Below are 23,471 nucleotides of genomic sequence, written 5' to 3'. Positions count from 1 at the left end.
GATGGTGAAATTCCGGGTTTATTTGGTATACTATATAGTATTTTTTTAAGTAGACTTTTTCCTGTTATGTACTTTATTCCCTTATCTACATTGACCACGTCAGTCGGATTCGGCATTCCACGATGGCTAGCCTACTTGGACTTACAATTCTGAAATAGAACAAGACAACAATTTAACAAAAGACGTTCTCTGCGATTGATGTACAGCTCATGGACCCCGAATATTGTGAAAGTAACAACAAGCAAGCCTCCACTATACGTCTTACTCAACTAGCTTGTATTAATTGCAATAAGTCCATTTCTTTATACTTCTGGGTTGGCGAAATTCCGATACCGAGAGGCTTAAAACTCTTATCATAATTTGAGAGTGCTCAAATATTTCGAAAACGTTGTTATCTTTCCTCACACACCATCCGTTATCATATTAATCGTATTTATCTTTTGTCGCCCAGGAGGCACCGTATTCATAGAAGTCAGGACGTTTCATCAATATCCGATACAAGTGTGCAATCCTCCGCTTAGTGTTGAATTTGTTAGTCTTTGACCTCTTACCTAACTTGTTTCGCTCCTTTATACGGTTACCAAACCCGAAACCATCAGTTAAACCCAAAATTGCTAAATTTCCACTTTCTAAATCCAGGGTTAAATGACAATTAATTTCCCACAAACTAACTGCCACAGTATATTGGTGCATAAACTGATGGTATTGCCCTAAACTATACAACGCCAAAGACAAGGCGTTCTCTGTGTCTCTTTTCAAATAGCGATTGAGTGAAATCTGATCTTGGGAAGGAAACTTACTCACGGCAGACTCAAACCATGGGACAAGCCTTCTGAGCACGAGGGCAGTTCGAGCTGCTTTGCGAAAATAATTAAGGATCAAAGAGTTTTCATAATTACTTTCCACAGCTGTATCACGATTGTAATCAAGGAGCCAATTACCGAACATGGATATCGCTAGGGGAAGGCAAAGACCCTCAGCTGAATTGGCATAGCGTGAAAAGAGTTCAAACAAACGGGGCAGTTGAATATTCGATCCAGACTCCGCATAGAGATCAAGAACACTGTTGAAAGAATCCAAATGAGGCAACAAACTTTTTAAAAGGGCAAACAGATCATGAACGTCTTCGTTGTGGAAAAGCGCAAGGTTTGAGAATCGCTCTTCTCCCAACTCATACGAGGAGTTGAGAAGGAAGGATAGTAGCTGCATATTTGATGGAAAAAGTGCAGTGATCGTATCACCAAATAGGAATATTTCGGCGACTTCTGGCCACAGCACATTCAAAACAGACCCAGCATGGACTGCAAAGTACTCGTTTTCGAGTTTGGAGTACACATACTTCACAAACATTGCATTCTCGTCATTATCTGCCAACTCTTGCGGGCCACCTTTGAAAAGATGCCGAAGACGGTCAAGCTTCAGACTTTTGGATGTTTTATGGATTGAATGGGGCAATTGGATGCTCTGCAAATCTGCATCATCAGAAAGCTGCAGCGATGAGTAAAGGGAATTGTAACTTGATGCAGCCGAGTGAATAGAAGAACGCGATGAATTGACTCCTAAAAGAGGAGAAGCCGGTGATGGAATGGATGCCAGGGTCAGTGTTGGAGGCTCCAAGTGGAAACTGGGCAAGTGAGAGGAATGTGCTTCTCCTTGTTGAGCATTTGAAGAATTTTTCATCGCCGTATCTTGAGGCAAGGAATCACCCGAGTCAAAATAGGAACTTAGAAGGGATTCGGAATAATACAGTTTGGAATGTTCCATGACAGCAGCAGTTTGTAGCACTCATGATGGAAACCAACGCGTATTGACATAGTGCAGGCAGAGGGATTAATGCTCAGAACCAGGCTTAGACGAGACAAGAGAATTTACACAAGAAACGGAAGTTAAGGATTGGAGATGAGAGTAACAAAAGTGCAGTGACCGATAATTATTAGCATTGAAAGCGATAATTTTTTTTTAACGCGGGGGCTATTAACAGAGGAAAAGAATGGACCGTGTAAGTCGAGTAGCGTTTGGCGCAGATAGGCGCCAGCTCAGTCAGAAAAAAAAAAACGGAACAAAGGTACTCGACTTTCACTATATTAGACGTTAAATCCCCGCAGTTGTCTGCGAATTAAGATGTGCCCGAACAGCTTTGCGGTAGCAGAAAGTCCGCGTGTCTGCAAGATTGATGTTATAATCAAAGCAACAAGAACCGGCGTAGCGATCAGTTGAGAAAATGTTCGCGATTAGTTCATTTGGTTGGCGATCGATCCATATAGGTTGCGATTGATCCATCCAGTTCGCGATTGATCCATAAAAGACACGGTCGAAACATCTATTTCGTGGTTGAACCATCGAGTTTGCGAATGGTTCTAATCTAATTCACTTTCAGTATGCATCTAGTTCGAAGATCTTCAAACAGTGTCGAGTCCTTCAAATCATGCTGAAATTAATGCCAATGATCAATGACCATCAGTTATGTGATTAGCTTCAGGATCGAAGGTGCCTTATTAGTGAGCGGCGGAGATTCTTTCTCAGGCAGACGCGGGCGCGCAAGGGTAGCAATGGGCGGCAAAACTTCGCCCTCGCCCAACTCCCCCAGGTCCGCCGAACCGCGCGATGCGCCTGCGCTTTGCATGGAATGCTGATTGGCCCCTGGCGTTGCAATCATCGGCACGTTTGCAGGCGGAACAGATGACACCTGGGGAATTGACAGCGGAACTTGAACCTGCAGCACAGGTGGCACGGCATGGGGAATTTGATCAGCTTGTGGAACCAGGCCCTGCAGACCCGAAACGCCAGGTCCTGGAACCGGGCCTTGCATGGTCAATTGGGGAGGAGAAACTTGAGGCACTTGCGAAATCGGCTGCGTGACTTGGGGAACTTGTGGGACCTGTGGAACCTGGCCCACTTGAACGGATGGAACCCGTTGCATATAGTCGTACCGATCATCGTGAACTAGCACCATTTGCTCTGATGGCATGTATACCCCCTGTGGCGGAGCCATCATTCGCACCGACACGGGCGGATATTGCACAGGAGCCACAGGCATGGGCTGAAGCTGAACCATGGGATAGGGCGAAGGACCCATCTGGGGCCCTTTGACAGGCGCGCGCGCGTACGGAACAAAGCCGCCTGGGTAAAACTCTGCGCGCGGATCGCGCATCATTTCGGGCGGGGGCATAGGTCGGTCGCGGGCTGGATCAGGCATGTCCATCGGAAGCAGCATGGGTTCTTCGTGGCGATCATGGCGTAAGTTTTGGTTGAACTGGGCCATGCGCAATGCATTACGGGCAGGTGCGTCCAAGTTAAGATAGGCACAATGGAGCTTCCCTTTCACACAGTTGAAACACTGCGGAAGGTTTTCATCGCACTTGATGCGGCGCTTCTTACAGGTGCCACAGCCCAAGTGCGAGTTGCGGTGTTTCCGGCGTGAATTTTTCTTGCGGCGGTCTTCCTCTGGTGGCGATTCGGATCGCGCGGGAGGTTCTGAGCGTTCTTTTTTGCGCTGCGGCGGTAGCGGGTTTTTGAGCGCCGAGTTAAATACGTCCATGACAGGAAAAGCTTGGGATCAGGGAAACGGCTGAAAACACCGAGAAAATTAGGGGATAAAGTCGGACGGGCGTGATATCGAGGATCAGGTGTCAAGCTAGAAGTGTCACTGTTATACAATCAACACCGAAGAAATTTGTTGTCCCGGAGTATAAATCGATGGTGCCGTACCTCGTAGGAGAAGGGTACGAGTAGAAGGGCCGATTAAAAGGAAGGGAACCAAAAAGGCAGGTAATGCTGGCAATAAAAAACACAAACAGACAAAATGGAAAAAAAAAATCAAACAGTCTTATAAGCGGGGCGCTCTTGAAGACAATCTAAAGCTTGAGATTCTGACGACAGAGAGCGGGGACCAAAAGCCGAGGGGGAATAGTAAGCAATGAACGGAGGACAGGAGAAGCTCAGAATCCGTGAGATCGGAAGAAGTAAAATCGGCACAAACTCACCCCAGAAGAGAACAACTGGGACATCAAGAATCAACTTCTCCAGTGAGAAGTGGCCCTTACTGCGGCACGCATGATTGAAGGAATAGCCCGACAGATGCAGGCGCGCAGTTGCACCCCGATTTACGACGTCCGCATATGCTGGGGTGCTGCTTTGCACACAAAGAGACACTTTATGCCCTGAGACATATGCTTGGCACTACAGACAGCGTGGCATGTGTGTCCGATTGGGTTTTTTACGTTTCACTATTGTTGGTGTCGTTAGCTCTCGGCATATTTACGAATGTGGCCTGTGCGCAGTTATCTCACAATCATATGCCTACCCTACATGTTGCGCCCGCTCACATTCCGCATGTAATGCCAGTTTCAGTGCTGGAGTGCGGACTCCCGTAAGCATAGACGGACTGTGACAATGCAATACTTGACAAGAGAAAAATAAGGGAAAAACACAAGCAAAGAGATTGAAAAAAAAAAAGCTTGAAACAAAAATACTTGATGACTAAAGCTCTAGGATCCAGCTGTTCTGATGTCGTCCAATGACTCGGAATACCAAAACATAAAGTTCGGGGCTCGAGTAGATCCAACCTAGGCGTATTTTTTCCTGTGTTTTCATCCTTTTTTTCTGCTGGTTTTTTTTTTTTTTTTTTTTTTTTTTTTTTTTTCTGCTCGCTTTTTGCCCGCCATGCCATTGACCGCAACCTAAGGTGAAATCACGGCAATCATCTGATTTTTCCTTGGCCGTCCGCTGTGGAGCATCTGTTTGAGTTCCATTCGTAAACAATGCAAGGTCATCTGGCTTGCAGCTGTCATGCATGTTTACTTAACGTTGAGTGGTCCACCTCTTTCTGAATGCGGGCCGGTGTTCACAACAAGGCTATGCGTAGTTGCCCCGTAACCGTGACGATAAAAGTTGCAGCGCAGTTCGAAAAACGTGGAAAAAACTAGTCGTAAATCAAAACATGCTTTGGTTCCTACACACGGTTCGTATTTGCATGTTCGTTTCCCCTGCACGTCCATGCCCCTTTATTTCCCGCCGCAGGACTATACAGACGAATGGATGTCGGCCGACAGGGGCACACGAACAGGGGCAGTAAGGCTGTCGCATAATCAGTGCCTAAAAGAGAAAAACGATAACCGAATCTGCCGCGGTTGGCCCAAAGAGTAAAAATTTTATCAAGCTGTATTGTTTTTGACCATCGTCCAAGCGATTTTTCACTTATCGAAAACTGTGCGTGTTTTTCCCGGCTACTCGGATTCCCGGGGGATGGAAGCGACTTTCGTTTTGGGGATTACACGCCCCCCAGATTCACATGAAACCAATGGCACCATACAACGGCAAGTGAAGTGTGTCAAAGACTTAAGCGCCCGGATAGATTCAATGCGATTGCTCTTTCCACCACTTCCCGGGGCGTGTGTAAGCTCGCCGCGATCTGAACCAATCGTAAACTCATGTCAATGTGATGTGGTCTTGTGTCCTCCCACACCTGTGTGTTGATGTCATCATGCTTGATGATTGCATCTTGGCCTGCGGTGGCACCACATGGTGCTTTCTCTTGCAGGCACAAGCTACAAAAAATAAATGCAAACAATCCACTTCTTCCGATTGTATTTCAGCAATGATCTATCTCTTTTTGAAAACAGCCTTTGTGTGAAATTGCCATGACCCATGTTGCATAAGCTTTCCCATTTCTTTTTTCTTGTCCTCCAAATTACCCAAACTACAGACGCGGTTGCCAGACGAGAACTGCAACATGCGGAGCTTGTTTAGGAAGCTAAACGCAAATACGTTCGGCATATGCACCCGAAAGTTGCGCACAGCGCTCATTATACCGATACAAAGTTTGTATTAGTCAAAAGAACGAAACAGGCATCGCTCCAAACCGGTCCGGAAATTTCAAAGTCAAGACACTGGGGAAGCTATGACTCGGATTGTTAACCAATTTCATCACAGAGTAAATCACAGTTACACGGTCCCTCAATGTAAGCGTTACGCCGTATCCTGTGAAAACCCCGCAATCGCAGAAATTCGCTCACTGTTTTTTGTCGTATAATCTGTAGAATTCTGTAAAAATTGTATGCATCCGGATCTTTTACGGTTTAGACTCGCTATCTTCCACCGGCGGTGGAAGGTACGACTCGTCGAAACGACCCATGCGTTTCTTCCACCATTTTTGGCGCTGGTCCTTTTTGCTGATCTCCTCCATGTAGAGTTCGTGGCCCTCTGCACCTTCTTCTTCGTTTGCCTTTGTAATGCCCACCACGTACTTTCCGTTCTTCTCTTCGAGGTTGTACTGATCACCTTGCACCAAATCTTTCATTACCAACTCTCGTGTTCTGTTCAATGATTCAATTGCTGAAACGCGGTCAGCTGTGTCCTCCAATAATTCATCAAAATGAGGTTGGGCAGCAATTTCATGGAAAGCTCTCATCATAGGAACAGAGTCAGCTCGCACTCGGGAATCGGAGTCCACTGTAAAAATGTTGAGATTGTCATACTGTTGAATATAGTCCGGACGAGTCATGACTTGCCGAGACCTCCAAAGTGGTAGTTCCGGAAGCTGATGGTCTTTATACAAATCCTTCGCATCTGGATGGTCCTGGGAGATGAGGGTGTTCATGCGTTGGCGGTCCATGCGAACAAATTCTCGCATCAAAAACATGGCACTCAGTGCAAATTTACCAAACTCCATCACATCGTCATCCATAGCTTCTCCCAACAATCCGCACTGATTAAGAAACCATGTTTTTTCTCGGTCAATGATTTCATGACATGCCTTAAGTACATCCTTATGTCTTGCAACCTGACTAATGTGCTGCGGTCTTCCGCCTATCAAGTCATAAATTTGGTGGCACATTTCAACAGGGATCACAAGCTCGGGGTGCTTGGATGGTGGGAAAAACTTACCCCGGATAAACTGCAAAACATTGACTGTTTCTTTGCGATTGAAATCACGCACATTTATCAACTCAAGTCGCGTTCCAAGCCTCTTCAATTTCTCGTAGACCCAATAATCGTCACTGTTGAACACTATGGTAACTAACTCGGACCCACTCAAACTTTCAGCTTTTTGTTGAAGCAATTCCAAAAGTTTAATCCCTTCTTCGTTCTCTTTGATCAAATGGGAATTGTTGATTATGAGTACCAACGGTGAGTCAGATTTACCAGTCATGCGTCGATTAATGGCAAGCTGCTCCAACTTGTTGAATGCTCTTTCGATATCAAGTAATGCAGTGGTATCCCGTGGCCCTCGAATACTGAAAAGGGAACCGATATAATCCTCGTTATAGGCGAAATTCAATGCCCGGCCAAGACGAATCCGGAAAATCTCCGGATCGGCATGTGCATCGAAGATGGCAACATTGCTGCCATCAATTTTCTTCATCGCTTCCATAATCAATGTCGTTTTTCCTGTACCCTTTTCGCCAACAACCAAGAAATAGCGTCCCCGAATTTTACCACTTACAATGTCGTCAAGAAGTTTTTGCTGCGGCCGCTCAACCCAGAATTGAGATAAATCTTCATCGTCTGCGTCGTCATCTTCATCATCATTCTCTGGATTGTAGCTCCCTTTGCTTTCACTCCTTTTATTCGTTTTCTTATGCATAGCCAACTGGTAAGCAGGGTCGCCTTTTTGAAATGCAGTATCCATTTTGTCCAAAACATGATCGTTATAGAATTTATGATACAAGAGACCCGAAAGACCTAAAACCCCAACAGAACTCAAAGTTATTCCAATGGTTTCGAGGCATTTGAATAAGAATCTGCCGAATCTGCTCATGGCATCCCAAAACATTGACTTAGTATCTTCGGCCTCAAAATCTTCTTCCTCAGCCTCCTCCTCTATTTCTTTTTCTTTTTCCTTCTCCTTCTCTCTCTCCTTTTCCTTTTCCTTTTCATTTTCTTGTTCATCCTGTTCTCCATCCTTGTCTTCGGAGGGCGGTTTATTTCCGTTTCCATTTCCGCCGCCTCCCCCATTTCCTCCTCCATTACCACCAATTGACCCACCTGAAGAAGTATGAGGTACTGGCTTAGCATCTTGTGATGCTTTTGGCATTGTCACAGCTTCAGCTGTCATAACCCCAGTTTCCTTGACTTCAGTACTCAATTCTTTTGTACCATCGTCTTTCTTCTTAGCTTTCTCTTCAACCAACTTCTTGGTGATGGTCTTCTTCTGGCGCATAAGCTTTTTCTTTTCTTTTTTTAATGACTTGTTCTGTTCATCTGCTTCATCTGAATCCAATTCTTCCAACACATCAAAAGGGAGTAAAGGATTCACAATTGACCGAGTCAAGGTAACATTAAATGTTCTGACGACAAAAAGCCTCGGTAAAAGTGGCCTGAGTACGGCTCTCCTACCTATCGCTTTCACAATCATATGCTATGGAAGGAAGGTTTGCAGAATAGGATTAGATTAACGATAAAGGTGAACTGGTAACAAACATTGCGATAAGCCTGCAGGATCATGAGAGGTCGAACCCAGAGTTTGCTTTTGAAGCATACAAGAGTTTTTCTCGGATTAATGTTTTGTCTTTGTAATCGGGCAACTTTAGCAAATTAACACACGTGGATGCAGTTGGTAAGCGATCAGGAGAACCGCTATTGTGGATACCAAAATGAGGAGTGAGAGCCTTGAATCCAAGAAGTGGTGCGCGTGATACAGAAGTTACGAACTTGATTAAGTCGCAACGCTCTTGGGGCGACATTTCCTCCACCACCTCCCAAAAGAGTACAATGGTAAGATCATCGTCAAAGTAGCCTCCGTAGTGGACATTATCTTTCCAGTCCTGTACATCAATGTCATTGCCACCACTGATAAGCATTTGAAGTTCAAAAGGATCGAATATGTTAAGCCATTCGGCGTCAATAATCTCGAAAAGTCCCTCTAAGAAATACTTTGTCTGTACATGTAGCGATTTGTTGAGTTTGAAGTTCGCCACCAGGTGAATGTACTGAAGTCTATTAGACTTGCTGACTGAGGTCATTGCTCCATACGGAGGAGCTAAGTCATACTGAAGTATTTTCGAGTCCACGTTCTCATCGATAACAAAAGTAAGATCCAAAGCATTGATATCATCTGCACTCATGGTTAGAAGCTTGCTTAGATTAAGGTAAAGTTGTCTGTCGAGATATGATAAATCATTGATTGAGCAATTTTGCGACGATTGTGCCACTTTCCACTTGGCCAAAAAGAACGGTGCAAACCCAATATCAATCAAAACACTTTCATAAAGGCATTTCCCAACAATCATTCCAAGAAATTTCACATAGTTAAGACGTTGCTGTTGTTTTGGAAGATCAATTCGTTTTGCAATCTTCAAATAAATATCATCATTTGGATAAAGCTCATTATTTGCTTCTGTCTCCTTAAACAAATGAAGGCCAAACTTGGGGTCAAATCCTTCGGAGACCACACTTGTTAACAACTCTTTTGTTAGTCCACCTCCATCAATTCCAGCTTCTGGGCCATGTTCGTTGTAGAAGGTAACTTGTATTTTATTCTTGAAGTTAGACCCTACCTTGTGAAATTGTTCATATGCGTCTTCCATAATAGTTTCACGGTGTATATCAGCAGTCAATTTATCATTGATGCCTTCATAAAACATGACGGTTTCGGAACGAGACAATATACTATTTTGGTCTGCTTTGAGGAGACTTTGAAACACTTTCACACGATCAAAAAAATCAATAAAGAAAGGAACTCTGCTCAAGATCTCCAATTTTGAAGTCATTTCTGCGGTACGTCGTCTTGAAGATTTCTTATACTTTGAAAACCCAACAGTAGGATCCCAGTTTTCGTTTTCTGATGAGTCGGCGTCTTGGTTTCTTTTCAGCGATTCTTCTTCGATGATTACTTGAATCATGGCATTAATTTCGAACAGAATCAGCTTAAGTTTCCAAAAATCCTTTCCAAGATAGTTCAGCCGCAAGTTTTTTATATAAAGTTGGTTGAGCAATGAAAGGGATGATTCCTTGAGCTGAGTTAAACCATGCAATGAAATGTCTGTAGATTCATTTAAGCAAAAGATCAATGTAAGGCAAAGAGGTCTCAAGAAATGACAGAAATCCACTATTTGGGCTAAGTCGAATGGGTTCAGGGAAGCGTTTTCGAAATCATTGGCCACGATGACCCAATATGAAAGTAACTGTTCATAAATGTAAAGCAAGTCCCAAAACACTTCTTGAGTTGGCGATAAAACCAATTCCAAGATTTCGGATGTACTCAAGCGATCATTTTCACAAAATTTTATGTGGTCGTATGCTTGTAGACTCGAAAGTTGGGTAAAAAGCCATTCCTGTAATCCCGAAGTAATAGACATCATCATACATACACGTGTCGAATATTCAGGCACTAACCACAAAAGCAGAGATATAGAATGCACTGCCAGGGGCAAATTGGAAGCCCCATTTATAAGCTGCCGAAAAGCGTGATTCATGTATGATGGTGAATATAAAGTTTGAATGATTTTAAGATCTTCCGTGCTCACTTCTATCGTCTTGACCCTTTCAGAGCTTTCACTTGCCTCTTTCACAAGATGGTCTTCATCTGTATCAGGGTAGGCTTGAATGCTGAAGTTCATACTAGTAAGAATAGAAGCGTAAGCTGTTAAATCAAAGGTCGAGGACTTGTCATTATCCACTATCAAGACATTGACAAGCAAATTAATTTTTTGGTGATCTGTTAAATGGGATATGAAATCTGATACCCCGTCTTGTACTAAAGCGGTGTGCACTATTTCGATCTTTTCATCCGAAGACAGAAGGTAGTTGCGAGGAACATTAGCAAGAAAATGGAGAAACTCGTGGCATTGAGGATGTAAATCGAAAACAAGGTCCACAATCTTTTGATCTTCTGTTTGAATGAACACCTGGTAAAGAAGACTGATTAAGTCGCCTGTCTTCGTATACCGAGACAGAGGGGGGCCAAATTTTTGGCACAATAAACTTAAACATTCTATGACAGGCATGGGGTCACTCACTTTCATCAAGGACTTGACAAGTGCTTGAAAGTATATTGAATATGACTCTGAATCTAGACTTCGGGTGGTAAAGATATGGCGTAGTGAAGACATTAATGGAAGTGTATCATCGCGTTGACCAAATTTGGCGATAAAATGGAACCGGCAAGCTAGAGTATAATTAAAGTAGTCTCCATTCACATTGACTTCCCATTCTTGAAGAAACTCATTAGAATAGGCTAGCAATTCTAATCTTCGTCTGATATAAGTGGCAAGCACTTGAGCCGCTTTTTCCTTTTGCCGTGCCTCCTCCCTTTGAAGGCGATCAAGTTTTGCCTGCTCAAGAAAGTTTTTACCTCTTGGATTTCTCCGATCTCCTAAGTTCACCACTCTTCTCTTCGTTGACCCTGAGAAGTTAAGCATGGGGTATAATGACTTATCGCTGTGATCAAGACTATATGCGCATCCATACACACCCATTATATCCGACTTGCATCCGGATTACGCCATAAGCATGAAAGAAATGAATACCAATTACACAAATAGCAGATTCTATGTATCTTTTGTTATCTCCGACATTTGATATCAGTCGAGTACTCTCCTACTCAAATTGTGCTTTTCACCTACAGACCTTGTTCTCAATTGCTAATCAGTTAGGATGGAACCATGTATTTCCGGAACACACTTCACTCATAAGAGAATGCGTACTTCCTCGTGTCAGGTTTTGAAACTCTGCTTCCTTCTTCATTCAATCAACTTTTCCTAAATTCCTTAAAGCAATCTATTGAACAATCTATTGAGTAGTCTATTGAATTCTAATGCCTCTGATTCTACGCCTGTCTATTATCAGACAATAAAGATTGGAGGTGGCCCAAGGATTCTATATAAAAGGTTGGTACCAAAGATGAATCCTCAGCAGGTTTTTTCAAATCCAGTTCCTTAGTCCCACCAGTCAAGACCAACAAAGAGCCATTGCCACCCCCAAGCTTGCCATCGTTTCCAAACTTAATATCCGTGTATAACGTGTCGCCCACCATTATAGTTTTTTCTCTAGCGAAACCGGTCAGCTCAAGAATGTTATTCAAAAACACCATACTGGGTTTTCCCACACTGATGAAGTCACGGTCGCTAATATGCTGCATCAAAAACACCATGGCACCACCAGCAGGCATAGTCTTTCCTTTTGGTCCGGGATATGTCTTATCGATATTGGTACCAATGAATGGAAGACTCTTGTTGTCGTGCAAAAGATACTGAAGTGTGGTCGAAATACGGAGGTATGTGAGTTTCTTCGTTGAACCAACAACAACAGCTTTTACGTCTGGGTCTACCTCCAAAAGTTCATGCTCTGGGTAGTAATCGACATCAAGGCGAGGGTCGCTACCACCTAGCGGGATGTAGCCGCATTCCCGTAATTCCTGTTCAATTCCCTCGTCCCCCAAAACCCAGACTTTTGAGTGTTGTGGAAGCTTCAAAGTTTCTTTTAGAACCAAGGCAGCAGCATAGCATGTTGGATAAATAAGGTCCTTTGTGACTGCTGGAATCCCAAGAGCCTCCAACTTTTCCACGTAACTATTTCTTGATCTTGAAGAATTGTTAGAAACAAAGATATACGATTTGCCGTTTTTTCGAAGGTTCTCCAAGAACTCAGACACACCGGGAATAAGAGTATCGTCTAGCCAAATAACTCCGTCACAATCGAAAATAAAGTGATCATACGCATTGAAAAGCTCAAGCGCTTTTTCTTTATCCGAGATTCTCGATGAGAATGTTTCTAGAGACATGTATGTCAAGATTTGATGGGCTTGTCGCGCTTCAGATGTCAAATAAGTGTTTGGCGTCCATGTGACAATTCTGTTTAAAACAAGTTATGGGATTACTCTACAAAAAAAAAAATTATTACAAAGTAACTATTATTGAATGTTGCTACACATCAGCAACCATCAATAATGACTTATTGAACATTAGTCATCACTAACATCACATCACCATTGTGTGACATACCTCAGATAGACAAAAGGCCAGTCGCTACATAAAGTGACCTCCAATAGACATTAAGCCACTTAAGTGCTGATTCTGGATCTTCATCTTCAACCGCCTCTCTAAATCCTGGAAGAGATTGGCCTGCGTAGCCCGTGTATCGACCACTGGCGTAGATAGAATGCTTGAACCATGGTCTGTCTTTAAGACCATCGCTATGTAAAAAGATTCTATCCAAGTAGCCCAACTTGGCATTTATCAAGGCTACCCGAGCTTGGTCCCGTATGCGATGCCATATGGACTTTTTCTTGTACAAACTGTCCTGTAAATGTTTTCTCGCATCATCAATTTCACTCCCTGCCCGTTGGAATTTCTTAAGTGCTTTTTTCGTGATCTTGACTGCCTCGGTAAACTCATTAACAAATTGAAACCCGGTCTTGTGCTGAAGTTCTGGGAGATTGGACAAAGAAGCAACAGTCTTATGGATGTGGCCCGGAATACGCGAGGTATTACTTTTGTAATGATACCACTCAAGTGGAACAGACTTCAAAGCGTCTGAAAGGTATTCTTCAATATCGATACCGTAAGCTAACACACCAAAAGGAAGCAATTCCGGTCCGCTCAATTGCATGACCAATTTCCCAAAATATTTAGCCATAGTATTGTGGTACAAGAAACCTGGGTCACAAATTGTATCCATCCAATAGAACAGGTCATAGTTCAGGTGATATTGATAAACAGGTTCGGTTTCTGGATTGCTCACAAAACCGATATCAAACGATGGGATACCCAAGTGTTCTAAAAACACAGTATAGTCTGATCCACTACCTAAAATGGAAATGTCACCTTTAAGAGGTCCGTTCATATAGTGATCAAATAGACTGCCTCCTTTAGGATAATCAACTTTCTTTGCAACATCAAAAAGGACATCTTTCAAAACTGGGGATGATGACATGAGTAATGTTTTTCCTGTTACCGCAGAGTCAAGATTCAAATATGCAACGACCTTCTTCTGTAACCGTCTAGCATGATCTTCAGCCCATTCCGTCAGGCCAAGCAATCCAGGTTCTTCGCCATCCCAGGATGCCCAAATTATGGTTCTGTAGGGCTTGAATCCCGACTTGGCTGCTTCTTGAAATGCACGAAGAATCTCTAGCATTACAGCCAGTCCAGAATTAGGGTCGCCAGCACCACCACGGATCCATGCATCTCTATGGTTTCCAACTATGACAACTTCGTCTTCCAATATTCCTTTGGTTGTTCCTAAAACATTGTGGATTGGAATAATGGAGTAGTCTTGTTGGTTGAAAAGATGGAGTAGAGGAGAACTAGCATCTCCCTTGGGTGAAAGACCAATACTGTAGTCAAATCCTTCCAATTTACCCACCCAATCAGATCCAAAATGTTTAGCATTTGGTCCAAGCCCATTCAACTTCGATAAAATGGGCATTATGTCTTTGTAGCTCACGGGAAGACTAGGAATTTTTGGAGTAGTAGCATGGGGATCTTCTCTCGGAACACCCTTTTTGGATGCGTATCCAGGAGTAGTCGGATCACCTGGTCTATATGATAAATACATCACAGATCCTCTCTCAACACTTGATGGATTCCTTGCTGGCCCGTGAGGATATGTCTTGTATCCATTTTGTGGAATAAATTCACCGTCGTCCCCAGGATCAGAGTAGATTACTACGCCCACAGCACCACTTTCTTGGGCGAACTTGACTTTGAGGCCGCGGTATATCTGACCATATCTCACAATAGCAATTTTGCCTGTCATGTCGATTCCTAAACGACGCAAAGCATCAAAATCCTGCTTCCTCCCGTAATTGGCGTAAAAATACTGCGCGGTGACGTTTCCTGAAGCTGAATAGCCATGAAATGTTGGTACAGTATCATTTTGAGACGTTGGGTCCTCGGGCAAAGCGTCTTCTTCTAACAGTGCCGCAAATTCCACTTTACCATTCTTGTCCAATAAGTTCAAAGCGTGGTCCACTGGCGTATTCAAATATACATGATAAGTTTCAACCTTTGTGTCTTCCAAGTCATACTCCTCGAATTTCTCCTTCGTCCAATCCACCAAATGCTGACTTTCACCCAGCATGTGGCGTTCTTGAGTGTAAGCGTAAGACCAGTTGCGGGCCAAGTTTGTTTGGCTCAAAACTTCATCTAAAACATCTTGGGCTTCAGCAGTCGAAATTTTCAGAGGCGAGTCATTTCTCGCAACATAATGAAAGCCAAATCCGTGTCTCCACGAGAATACTCGGGGTAAAACATGGTACAGAATAACTGTGCCAAGGAGAGCTAGAAAGAAAAATCTGGTTTTCCAATGTTGGCGACCCTGGTATTTTTTGCTTTGAACGAGGACAGGGTTTCCTGGTAAATTATCCAAAGCTGGGAACTCAGACATATGGGGAGATCGTTTGGTATAGGAAGTCGCCTTGATGTCCGGTCGCGTTTATCTTGACTAGGGTGGTTATCAGTAGGATTCCGCATGCACATCGAATAAAAAGGATTATCCCTGCGATTTGTATTCCACGACCCTTCCCTGATTTGTATAAGAGTAAGGTGATTTCTACTACGTTTATCATGATCGTCTTCTTTGCTACTAAAAATTGAAGAAAAAATGGTTTTTATGTGCGTCTCTAATGACGTATAAGCTGTATGCTGAAATGATGCATACAGTGCGTATATTGCCTGTCTGTATAGCAATCATAAAGCCAGAGAATGATTTAATTGAATCAAACAAAAAGACATAAAATAATCGCCAAAGATAGAAAACGAAAATTGAATTCAACAAAGTCCTTCAACTTTCTTTGAATCCTCAATCTTCGACCATCGCAAGTACAGCATCCTGCACACCTGCTATCATCATTAATTTTTTTTTTTTTTTTTGGCTTGATTCTCTTCAGGCCTGAGTTCCAAATGTCCGAAGAGTCTAATAATGCAGTCGAGGCTGCCGCTTCACAAGTTAGTGGGCTCAGTCTAGAGAAAAAGCCTAAGCAGAGAAAGGCACAAACTGAAGAAGAATTCCTCGAGCAAAAGGCTGAGTACGAAGCCACAGGTCCGCAGATTCATACCCAGGAATGGCTCAATGATGTTCTGCTTCTCAACTCTTTAGATAACTCCAAGAAACTAGACCGGGTCCACATCTTACATGCCTGCGAAAGAGCATATTACTTGAAAGACTACCAAAAATGTCTTCTGTTAATCGATCGAGGAGAGAAGCTTTTCGGGGTTCAATTGGATGATGATGAGTCGAACTTGGACTTGAAGGCAGATTTTGCAAGCTCAGGTAAGAAAACAAAAAAATCCTCCAAGGTGAAAAGGCATGTCATCGAGCTTCTTCACATCAAAGAAGCTTGTGTCAGAAAAATGGCTTCTGCAACCATTTAGGGGCATATAATAGTAACGAATTTATGAATCTCTCTTCAACCAGATTTTAATTTCCATGTAGCTTACTTTTCTCTCGCGATACTCTGATTCCGTATCACTATCATCATCCTTTAATGAATGGTTGGTCTTGTGTTGAACCTCGTCTACAACATCCACCGTCCCAGTATAAACGTCCACTTTGTAAGCCTTTTTTGTCGTATAATGGGCAGCAAGAGAGGCAACTTTTTCTATGGCTTTACCCATGCCCTTAACTCGAATATATTTTATCTTTTTGTAGTTGCCTCTTCGGAATTTTTTATGGTCGATGGAATCTCTGTCAAATTTATCAAGTATAACATCAATGCGCTTGATAGCTGAGATGAACGGTGTCTTGGACTTGACTAGAAAAGTACTTTCTCTTTCCACTTGGGTTTGGATTTTGGCAACTGCACTCTGTTTAATTACTGTAGAGGTCATCGCATATATTGAGATGAGAGTTGCAGATGAGGCTTGAAGTAGTAATAATTAATAGCGACTGTAGGGTAAAGGAAATTAAGATAAACAAGCGCTGATGCCTTTCTGGAAAATATTCGACTCTAGTTCCGGTAGTTAAGATGACACTGAGAAAACCTGTGCCATAATAAAAACGCGTAGATCGCGCTCTTACTCCAGTCGTTAGATATCCTCAGATTCGAATACCCAAAGATACTGCTCCATATTCGTATACTACAGTTTAGTGATCCACAATGTCTGATTTTTCTTTCAGCTCTTCCCCACTAAAAAGAAGCAGGGATGATTATGAAATCTTATCTTCGCCCATCAAAAGATCCCAACGACATCAAATTCATTCTGAAGCACATTTGGCCACGGTGTCTCTCATGATGGAGGCGCTGAAACATCAAAAGAACTCTCTAAAAGAGGAGGAGCCGATTTCTGAACCTGGACTGCTGTATAAACAGAAAGCTTTCTGGCCCGAGATCAATAGGCTCAGGCTGACCCGCTAGCATTACGAAGAAGAAATGTTTTTATTCCGGCTGATATATAAGGAGCTAAGAATGCTTTACAAGAAACGAAGAAACGGCAATTAGGAAGTATATAATAATGGAAAGAGAATTAAAAAATGAATAGTGATGTGCTTTCATTGCCTCGTCAGCAACAACTTCTACTAGCTGGCTACAAATGTATGTATACAGCATCGATCTTACGTTTCACGTCACCATCATATAATGATATATTTGCTATGTGTATCAAACCTTTCCAATGTACAATAATTAAGCTCTGACCTTTCTCTTCGCCTTCAAGACAACCTTTTGCTTCACGCTTTCAGCCTCGGATTCGGATTCAGATTCAGATTCCACAGACATCATATCTTCATCGTCTTCTTCCATGCTTTCAGAGGCTCTATTCAACTTCTCTTCCTTTCTCTTCAACTCAACCTCTCTCATTCTCAACAATTCTGGGTTCTGCTCAACCAACTTACGGTCCAAGGCCAATTCTCTCTCCTTGTTACCTCTCATTCTGTTCTTGTAGAAGGCTCTTTCTCTCTTCTGTCTGATCTCTTCAATTCTGGACATGGCCTTCAACGTAGTGGCAACTAGTTCTCTGTTGTATCTGACTGGAACGTTTCTTCTGGCAGCGAAAGTCAATGTAGAGTCCACAACCAACTCCTTTCCAGCAGCCTTTCTGAATGCCTTTGTCCATCTCAATTTTCTAGGGTTTCTTCTCTGTTTGAATGCTTTGTGACATTTGGAACGACAGAAACGAAACTCTTTAGCATCGTTTCTGACAAACATGATACCTTTGCCAGGGTATACCGGCGACGAACAAAAGTGGCACGAGTAGATTCTCATGATATGCTATGTATAAATCTGGGGATGCAAAAGTGTGAGAGATGACAAGCCGCTGATATGTGATGAGATGAAGCCAGGAAAAAAAAAAAAAGTGCAAGCCTGCACTCCAAGATAATACGCTCCATCAAGAATACGCAATGCCGAATTAATAGAATATGAAAGTTAAAGCCCATTTTGTAATATAGCTTTTATATCGGTTGAATAGTCTATTTGTAACTGATGTCATTTGGCTAGTAGTTTTCTACTTCGTCTGAGACAGATTGATACATGGAGTTGGGAATCATCGGAGTCTACTCGTAGATAATGCATTTAAATCGATATTGTTTTTCTCTCAAAACTTTCTCTTTCGTGCTTGTCGCCTTGGTCTTGTCATTTCTATGATAAGGGTAACTTTTTTATCCAGCAAATGACATCGTCTCCAGTGGCGAACTGGGGTTGACAAGAGCGCACGTGACCTCGCCCGCCATATCCAACTTCTAGAAAATTTCTCAGAATGCAAACCAACACCAACATGGAGGTGCCTACGCTAAAGATCCCTGGGGAAAACACACAAGCGCAGACTGCGGCTGCACCACAACAGCTGCAATTTACTGGACATTTACAAAAGAAACAGGCGCCTGAAGGTTCTGCCGAGTGGTATTTTGATCAAGGATGCGAATGGATGGGCCAACATCCATGGCTCACCGGTATGGGCTGTTTTGGACTCGCGTACTTTGCTTCTGGGTTCTTCAAGTCCAACCAGCCGGGTATTGGAGGAAAAGCATTCATCAAGGGACCTTTTGGCCAGAAAATGTCTGCTAAGGAAGCTTTGCAGATTTTGAACTTGAAAGAGTCCACCTTGTCTAAGGCCAAGTTGAAAGAGCAACACAGAAAGTTGATGATGGCTAATCACCCAGATAAGGGAGGTTCGTCGTTTTTGGCCACCAAGGTGAACGAGGCGAAGGACTTTTTGGAAAAGCGTGGCGGAATGAAGACCAAATAGGTTTCTTGTACATAGAATGCATAGCATATGGTGAAACTTGTTGGAATGTAAGATGGGATCAGGCTGCACAGAAAAAGCTGGTCTGCCGGTTGGAATTACTACTAAGTATATTACGATACGAACCTTCGGGCTGGCAGAGGTGGGGATAGCACAAACGAACAGTTCAAGTAGACGAACTAGCTATATCAAAGACAATCAGCTACATATATTTTTATTGCAACTGAGAAAGGGTAACCCATCCGCATATAACCAATCAAAGATGCTACACAAAGTTTGGGCATGATCTTTGCTTTGATCCGTAATATGCTTGCAAAAACCAATGCCAAGAATGCGAAGAAGAGGATCAACACGATGTTCAAAGATTGATAAGGATCACATTTCTTGGTTTAGAAAACTCTTTTTTATTTCGTTTTGTGATTAGTGATTAAGCGACACGAGAGTTGGGATCTAGTTGAGAATGCAGTGTTCCCCAATGTGCGGGTCTCAGTGCCGAGCTGATAACGTTCTACATTCCACATTCAGGTACCCGTGTTTAAATATCACTTCCTCTCAATGCCTAAGAGAAATGACGTACTGTTCCCCGTTATAGATTTTCCTAAATTTTTTTTATTTTTTTTTTTTTTTAGGTTTTTTTTTTGTCCTCTCTTAGCTTAGAAGTTGGCAGAGGTTTAAATATACTTGTGCCGGTACGTTTGTATACACCGTAATTAGCCGTCGAAATGCATAGCGCACACGGCACTTTTGACTGGACTGAAAACACAGTCTATTGGAGCAGATTGACGGGACCTGGTGGTAATGCAATGACTCTCGATATGTCTCGACAATTGACTGTGTTATCCAAAATATCTTGGTTCGGGCTTATGGTGCCCTCGTAATTAGGGACAATCAACACACACAATCTGAAGCATTTAATATAAGCACACAATAACGATAAGAGCAATACAGGTGTCGGGAAGCCATCAATCTAGGAGTAACTACTCAATTGTCGCCGTATACGTAAATTTTCTACTCAACTGCCGTGTGAAGTCTTCTGGAGTCGAGTAACCAGGTTGACTGGCCCCGGCCCGCGCCGGATTTAGTGCACTACTGCGGCCATTTCTAAAACCAATTGCCTCTTCTAGAGAAACCAGTTGTTCAACGCCATTCCCTTAGGCGTTTTTCCCATCGGTCGAAGTAGCCTGTGTTATCAAAACAAAGGGCGGCGCATCTCATCCCCCTAATTCTCCTGACGTCTCTCCTTCCGCACATTTCGATCAAAACAAAAAAACACACTCTTTCCCCATGACCACATATGAAAAAATTGTCAAAGGTGCCACCAAACTCAAGGTGGCGGCGCCGAAAACAAAGTATATCGAGCCAATTCTCATGGCTACTTCACTTGCCCACGACGTGGCTTCGGAAAATTTCAACACCATCATGACCACCTTGGCACAGCGGCTCCAAGATTCATCTTGGCTGGTGGTGTATAAACTGTTGATTGTTATTCATATTATGATCCGTGAGGGCGACCGTAATGTGACATTGGACTATTTGAGCACACGGGCGCCGCAGATGCTCAATTTGTCTCATGCTCCAATCACCAAGCATAGTGGCATGAATGGCGATGTGCGCTATGTTCTCAAGTATGGACGCTACTTGTACACTCGTGTTAAGCACTATAGTGACACTCATATAGATTATGTTCGTGACGAGCGAGTCAACAATTCCACGGACCAACAAGGCGGAAGATTGCGGACATTGCCTGTTGAGAAAGGTTTACTACGTGAATGTGAAAGTGTGCAGAAACAGATCGATGCCTTGTTAAAAAATAGTTTTATGGAAGGTGAGATCAAGAATGATATCATGTTGACTGCTTTCCGTCTCTTGGTGAACGATCTTTTGGCATTTTTTCAAGAGTTGAATGAGGGTGTGATCAATATCCTTGAACATTATTTTGAGATGTTCCACAACGATGCAGAGCGGGCATTGAACGTGTACAAGAAGTTTGTGGACCAAACAAAGTACGTTATTGACTACTTGCGTGTGGCTAAGCACCTTGAATATGCTACAAAGTTGCATGTTCCGACAATTAAGCATGCTCCTACCGCTTTGACTTCATCTTTGGAAGAGTATCTCAACGACCCAAACTTCGAGAGCAACCGTCGTGCTTATTTGCAGAACAAGTCACCACCTTTCCAAGTGAAACAGGAACAGTCAAAACTGGAACAGAATCAACAGCAGCCTCAACAACTCCAACAACAACTGTTGCAACAGCAGCAGCTCCAACAACAGCAGCAACAACAAATTCAACAGCAGCAGATTCAACAACAACAGCTTCAACAGCAGCAACTTCAGCAACAGCAGCTTCAGCAACAGCAGCTTCAGCAACAACAGCTTCAGCAACAACAGCTTCAACAACAGCAGTTGCAAAACCAATATCAACAATCACAAGCTACTGGACTCCAACGTCAAGGTTCTCTACTTGTGCAGCAGTCCACGTATAATCCTTGGAGTTCAGCCGTCCCGACCGGTTTTGGATTCGGTCAGAGCGCAGCTCATAATCCATTTTCACAACAAGGATACCAACCTAACCAGACAGGTTTCCAACCTCAGTTTACCGGCTTTCCGTCCCCGGCTCAACAGCTTCCTCAACAGGCTACAGGCTTTCAGGGAATGCAGAACCAAGGATTTCAAAATGGCCCAAATAGCGCTCCTAGTAACGCGAGTACACAAAATACTATCGGAAACAGCGTTCAAAGTTTTCCTTCGCAAAGCCAGAATACTGGAGTTAATAACCCTTCATTGCAAAAAACGGATACCAATCCTTTCTCTGGATTGACTTCCTCTGTCACAGTTAACCCAACAAATCCTTTTGGAAACACCCGATTTGCCAACAGTCACACGACAGCATTATCTTTTGACAAGGATGCTCCAAGCAAAGTATCTGTTACAGCTACAGGCAGTAATCCATTCCAAGTTTCTCAAACTACAACTAATGTATTTAATAATGCGGCAGCTCAACAACAGCAACAACAGCAGCAACAGCCCGTTTTGAAACCCCAACCCACTGCTGGGGGCTTGGAAAGATTGCCCACTATCCCCGTTTTTCCTCAGACCCAACAGGAACAGGCCAGGAACGGCTTTCTTGAGAATGCTTGGATGAACTTGCATAACCAGACCACGAGTCAACAGCAACAGCAGCAATTGCAACAGCAGCAGCAGCAGCAGCAGCAGCAATTTCAGCAGTATCCTCAGCAGTATCCCCAGCAGTACCAGCATGTCTACAATGGCCCTAGTTTGATATGACATTCGTATCCCAATTGATTTATATGTTCTGCTCAAGGCTACTCCCACAAGTCCTTTATGTAGTCCTCTGTCACTTCTGTATCAGAGCCGTACTTTTGCTGCCAGCTCGTGAAGCCACCCTGTAAAACAGACACACTTAGCTTATCGAAAAAGGCTCTATCGTTAGGGTCTTGAACCTCGTTTAGGGATCGTAAAAACATCAAGGTCGACCGTGGCCCACGAACCTGAGACAAGGCACAATGGAAAACCACGTCGTCAATCTCATTTTCAATGAGTTTCTGCTGGAGTTGTGGCAATGAGGTGTGGAAATTTCCAGCAGGATAATGGTAGCAACCCTTGATGTGACCGCCTATATAATCAGAATCACGAACATCAACAATGGCAAACTTCCCTTTCCCGGAAGGGGAACCCTTGTCGAACCATGCTCGTAATGTTGTTGGTGTGATAAACTTCAAGTCCGTCAAAGAGTATTGCTTCATGAATGTGAGACACTTTTCCGTGGGTGCGCGCTTCACTTGCATCCGTGATCATTTTGTATACGAATGATTTTTGGAATCAGCATTACAAGGAGTACAAAGATTACAGTAATTTTAGTAGCTCTTGAAAGAACGCCTGGGCAGCCGACATAGAAAAAAAGAAGAAAAAGAAAAAAAACGAAGAGCAGTTGTCAGATTTGCGAGTGTTTTCGAAGTTTATTAAGTGTGCACAAGGCTCAAATGAGGCATCTGATTTTATCATGCTCTCGTTCATAATAGCCGTCGCACGTTTTTGCTTTGATTATAGCATACGTTGCCGTGGTTCCTCGTAGCCCTAAATTCATATACGCTGCGGCCGCAAATGCTCACGCTTTTCATTTCAGATCCATTTGGATTGTAGGTTCCGGTTCAACAGTGGCCCCATCTGAACCGTGTGGCCCACTTATATGTACTCCAAAAGCCCACATCAGAGACTAGTGAAAGGGGTACATTTGCAAAGAACTCAAAACATGTAAAAAATCTTGAAACTACTTTGAGAACAAGAGGGAGATACTTTGGAAACACACAAATATGCTTCTGTAGAAAT

The 23,471-nt window shown here is 43.2% G+C and overlaps 12 protein-coding genes across 12 annotated transcripts; 3 read left to right on the top strand and 9 right to left on the bottom strand. All coding sequences in view use genetic code 12, as the record gives it.

Moving 5' to 3' along the window:
- Window positions 1-423: 423 nt before the first annotated feature.
- Window positions 424-1,764, bottom strand: FOB63_001616 (uncharacterized protein; the record flags this gene model as incomplete). The annotated part of the gene is made up of 1 exon (XM_002618270.2): window positions 424-1,764. One exon carries the CDS (start codon window positions 1,762-1,764, stop codon window positions 424-426), a length of 1,341 nt encoding a protein of 446 aa, XP_002618316.2.
- A 697-nt stretch (window positions 1,765-2,461) lies between these two features.
- Window positions 2,462-3,538, bottom strand: ZCF21 (Zcf21p; the record flags this gene model as incomplete). The annotated part of the gene is made up of 1 exon (XM_002618271.2): window positions 2,462-3,538. The coding sequence occupies one exon, from the start codon at window positions 3,536-3,538 to the stop codon at window positions 2,462-2,464; it is 1,077 nt and encodes a 358-aa protein (XP_002618317.2).
- Window positions 3,539-6,070: 2,532 nt separating this feature from the next.
- On the bottom strand, window positions 6,071-8,356 carry FOB63_001614 (uncharacterized protein; the record flags this gene model as incomplete). The annotated part of the gene is made up of 1 exon (XM_002618272.2): window positions 6,071-8,356. One exon carries the CDS (start codon window positions 8,354-8,356, stop codon window positions 6,071-6,073), a length of 2,286 nt encoding a protein of 761 aa, XP_002618318.2.
- An 85-nt stretch (window positions 8,357-8,441) lies between these two features.
- Window positions 8,442-11,417, bottom strand: FOB63_001613 (ubiquitin-ubiquitin ligase; the record flags this gene model as incomplete). The annotated part of the gene is made up of 1 exon (XM_002618273.2): window positions 8,442-11,417. One exon carries the CDS (start codon window positions 11,415-11,417, stop codon window positions 8,442-8,444), a length of 2,976 nt encoding a protein of 991 aa, XP_002618319.2.
- Window positions 11,418-11,767: 350 nt separating this feature from the next.
- On the bottom strand, window positions 11,768-12,721 carry FOB63_001612 (uncharacterized protein; the record flags this gene model as incomplete). Its single annotated transcript, XM_002618274.2, has 1 exon — window positions 11,768-12,721. The coding sequence occupies one exon, from the start codon at window positions 12,719-12,721 to the stop codon at window positions 11,768-11,770; it is 954 nt and encodes a 317-aa protein (XP_002618320.2).
- A 221-nt stretch (window positions 12,722-12,942) lies between these two features.
- Window positions 12,943-15,327, bottom strand: FOB63_001611 (M28 family metallopeptidase; the record flags this gene model as incomplete). The annotated part of the gene is made up of 1 exon (XM_002618275.2): window positions 12,943-15,327. One exon carries the CDS (start codon window positions 15,325-15,327, stop codon window positions 12,943-12,945), a length of 2,385 nt encoding a protein of 794 aa, XP_002618321.2.
- Window positions 15,328-15,842: 515 nt separating this feature from the next.
- FOB63_001610 (uncharacterized protein) lies at window positions 15,843-16,313 on the top strand (the record flags this gene model as incomplete). Its single annotated transcript, XM_002618276.2, has 1 exon — window positions 15,843-16,313. One exon carries the CDS (start codon window positions 15,843-15,845, stop codon window positions 16,311-16,313), a length of 471 nt encoding a protein of 156 aa, XP_002618322.2.
- A 21-nt stretch (window positions 16,314-16,334) lies between these two features.
- On the bottom strand, window positions 16,335-16,769 carry FOB63_001609 (ribonuclease P/MRP protein subunit; the record flags this gene model as incomplete). The annotated part of the gene is made up of 1 exon (XM_002618277.2): window positions 16,335-16,769. One exon carries the CDS (start codon window positions 16,767-16,769, stop codon window positions 16,335-16,337), a length of 435 nt encoding a protein of 144 aa, XP_002618323.2.
- A 794-nt stretch (window positions 16,770-17,563) lies between these two features.
- RLP24 (ATPase-activating ribosome biosynthesis protein) lies at window positions 17,564-18,142 on the bottom strand (the record flags this gene model as incomplete). Its single annotated transcript, XM_002618278.2, has 1 exon — window positions 17,564-18,142. One exon carries the CDS (start codon window positions 18,140-18,142, stop codon window positions 17,564-17,566), a length of 579 nt encoding a protein of 192 aa, XP_002618324.1.
- Window positions 18,143-18,635: 493 nt separating this feature from the next.
- PAM18 (Pam18p) lies at window positions 18,636-19,124 on the top strand (the record flags this gene model as incomplete). Its single annotated transcript, XM_002618279.1, has 1 exon — window positions 18,636-19,124. The coding sequence occupies one exon, from the start codon at window positions 18,636-18,638 to the stop codon at window positions 19,122-19,124; it is 489 nt and encodes a 162-aa protein (XP_002618325.1).
- A 1,281-nt stretch (window positions 19,125-20,405) lies between these two features.
- On the top strand, window positions 20,406-22,409 carry FOB63_001606 (uncharacterized protein; the record flags this gene model as incomplete). The annotated part of the gene is made up of 1 exon (XM_002618280.2): window positions 20,406-22,409. The coding sequence occupies one exon, from the start codon at window positions 20,406-20,408 to the stop codon at window positions 22,407-22,409; it is 2,004 nt and encodes a 667-aa protein (XP_002618326.2).
- Window positions 22,410-22,447: 38 nt separating this feature from the next.
- On the bottom strand, window positions 22,448-22,930 carry FOB63_001605 (phosphatase; the record flags this gene model as incomplete). The annotated part of the gene is made up of 1 exon (XM_002618281.2): window positions 22,448-22,930. The coding sequence occupies one exon, from the start codon at window positions 22,928-22,930 to the stop codon at window positions 22,448-22,450; it is 483 nt and encodes a 160-aa protein (XP_002618327.1).
- Window positions 22,931-23,471: the final 541 nt, after the last annotated feature.

The sequence above is a fragment of the Clavispora lusitaniae genome, assembly GCF_014636115.1.
Source record: "Clavispora lusitaniae strain FDAARGOS_655 chromosome Unknown tig00000038_pilon, whole genome shotgun sequence".
NCBI classification, from domain to species: domain Eukaryota; kingdom Fungi; phylum Ascomycota; class Pichiomycetes; order Serinales; family Metschnikowiaceae; genus Clavispora; species Clavispora lusitaniae.
Note: the sequence above shows the minus strand (reverse complement) of the source record. Positions and strands in the feature narration are given on the sequence as shown.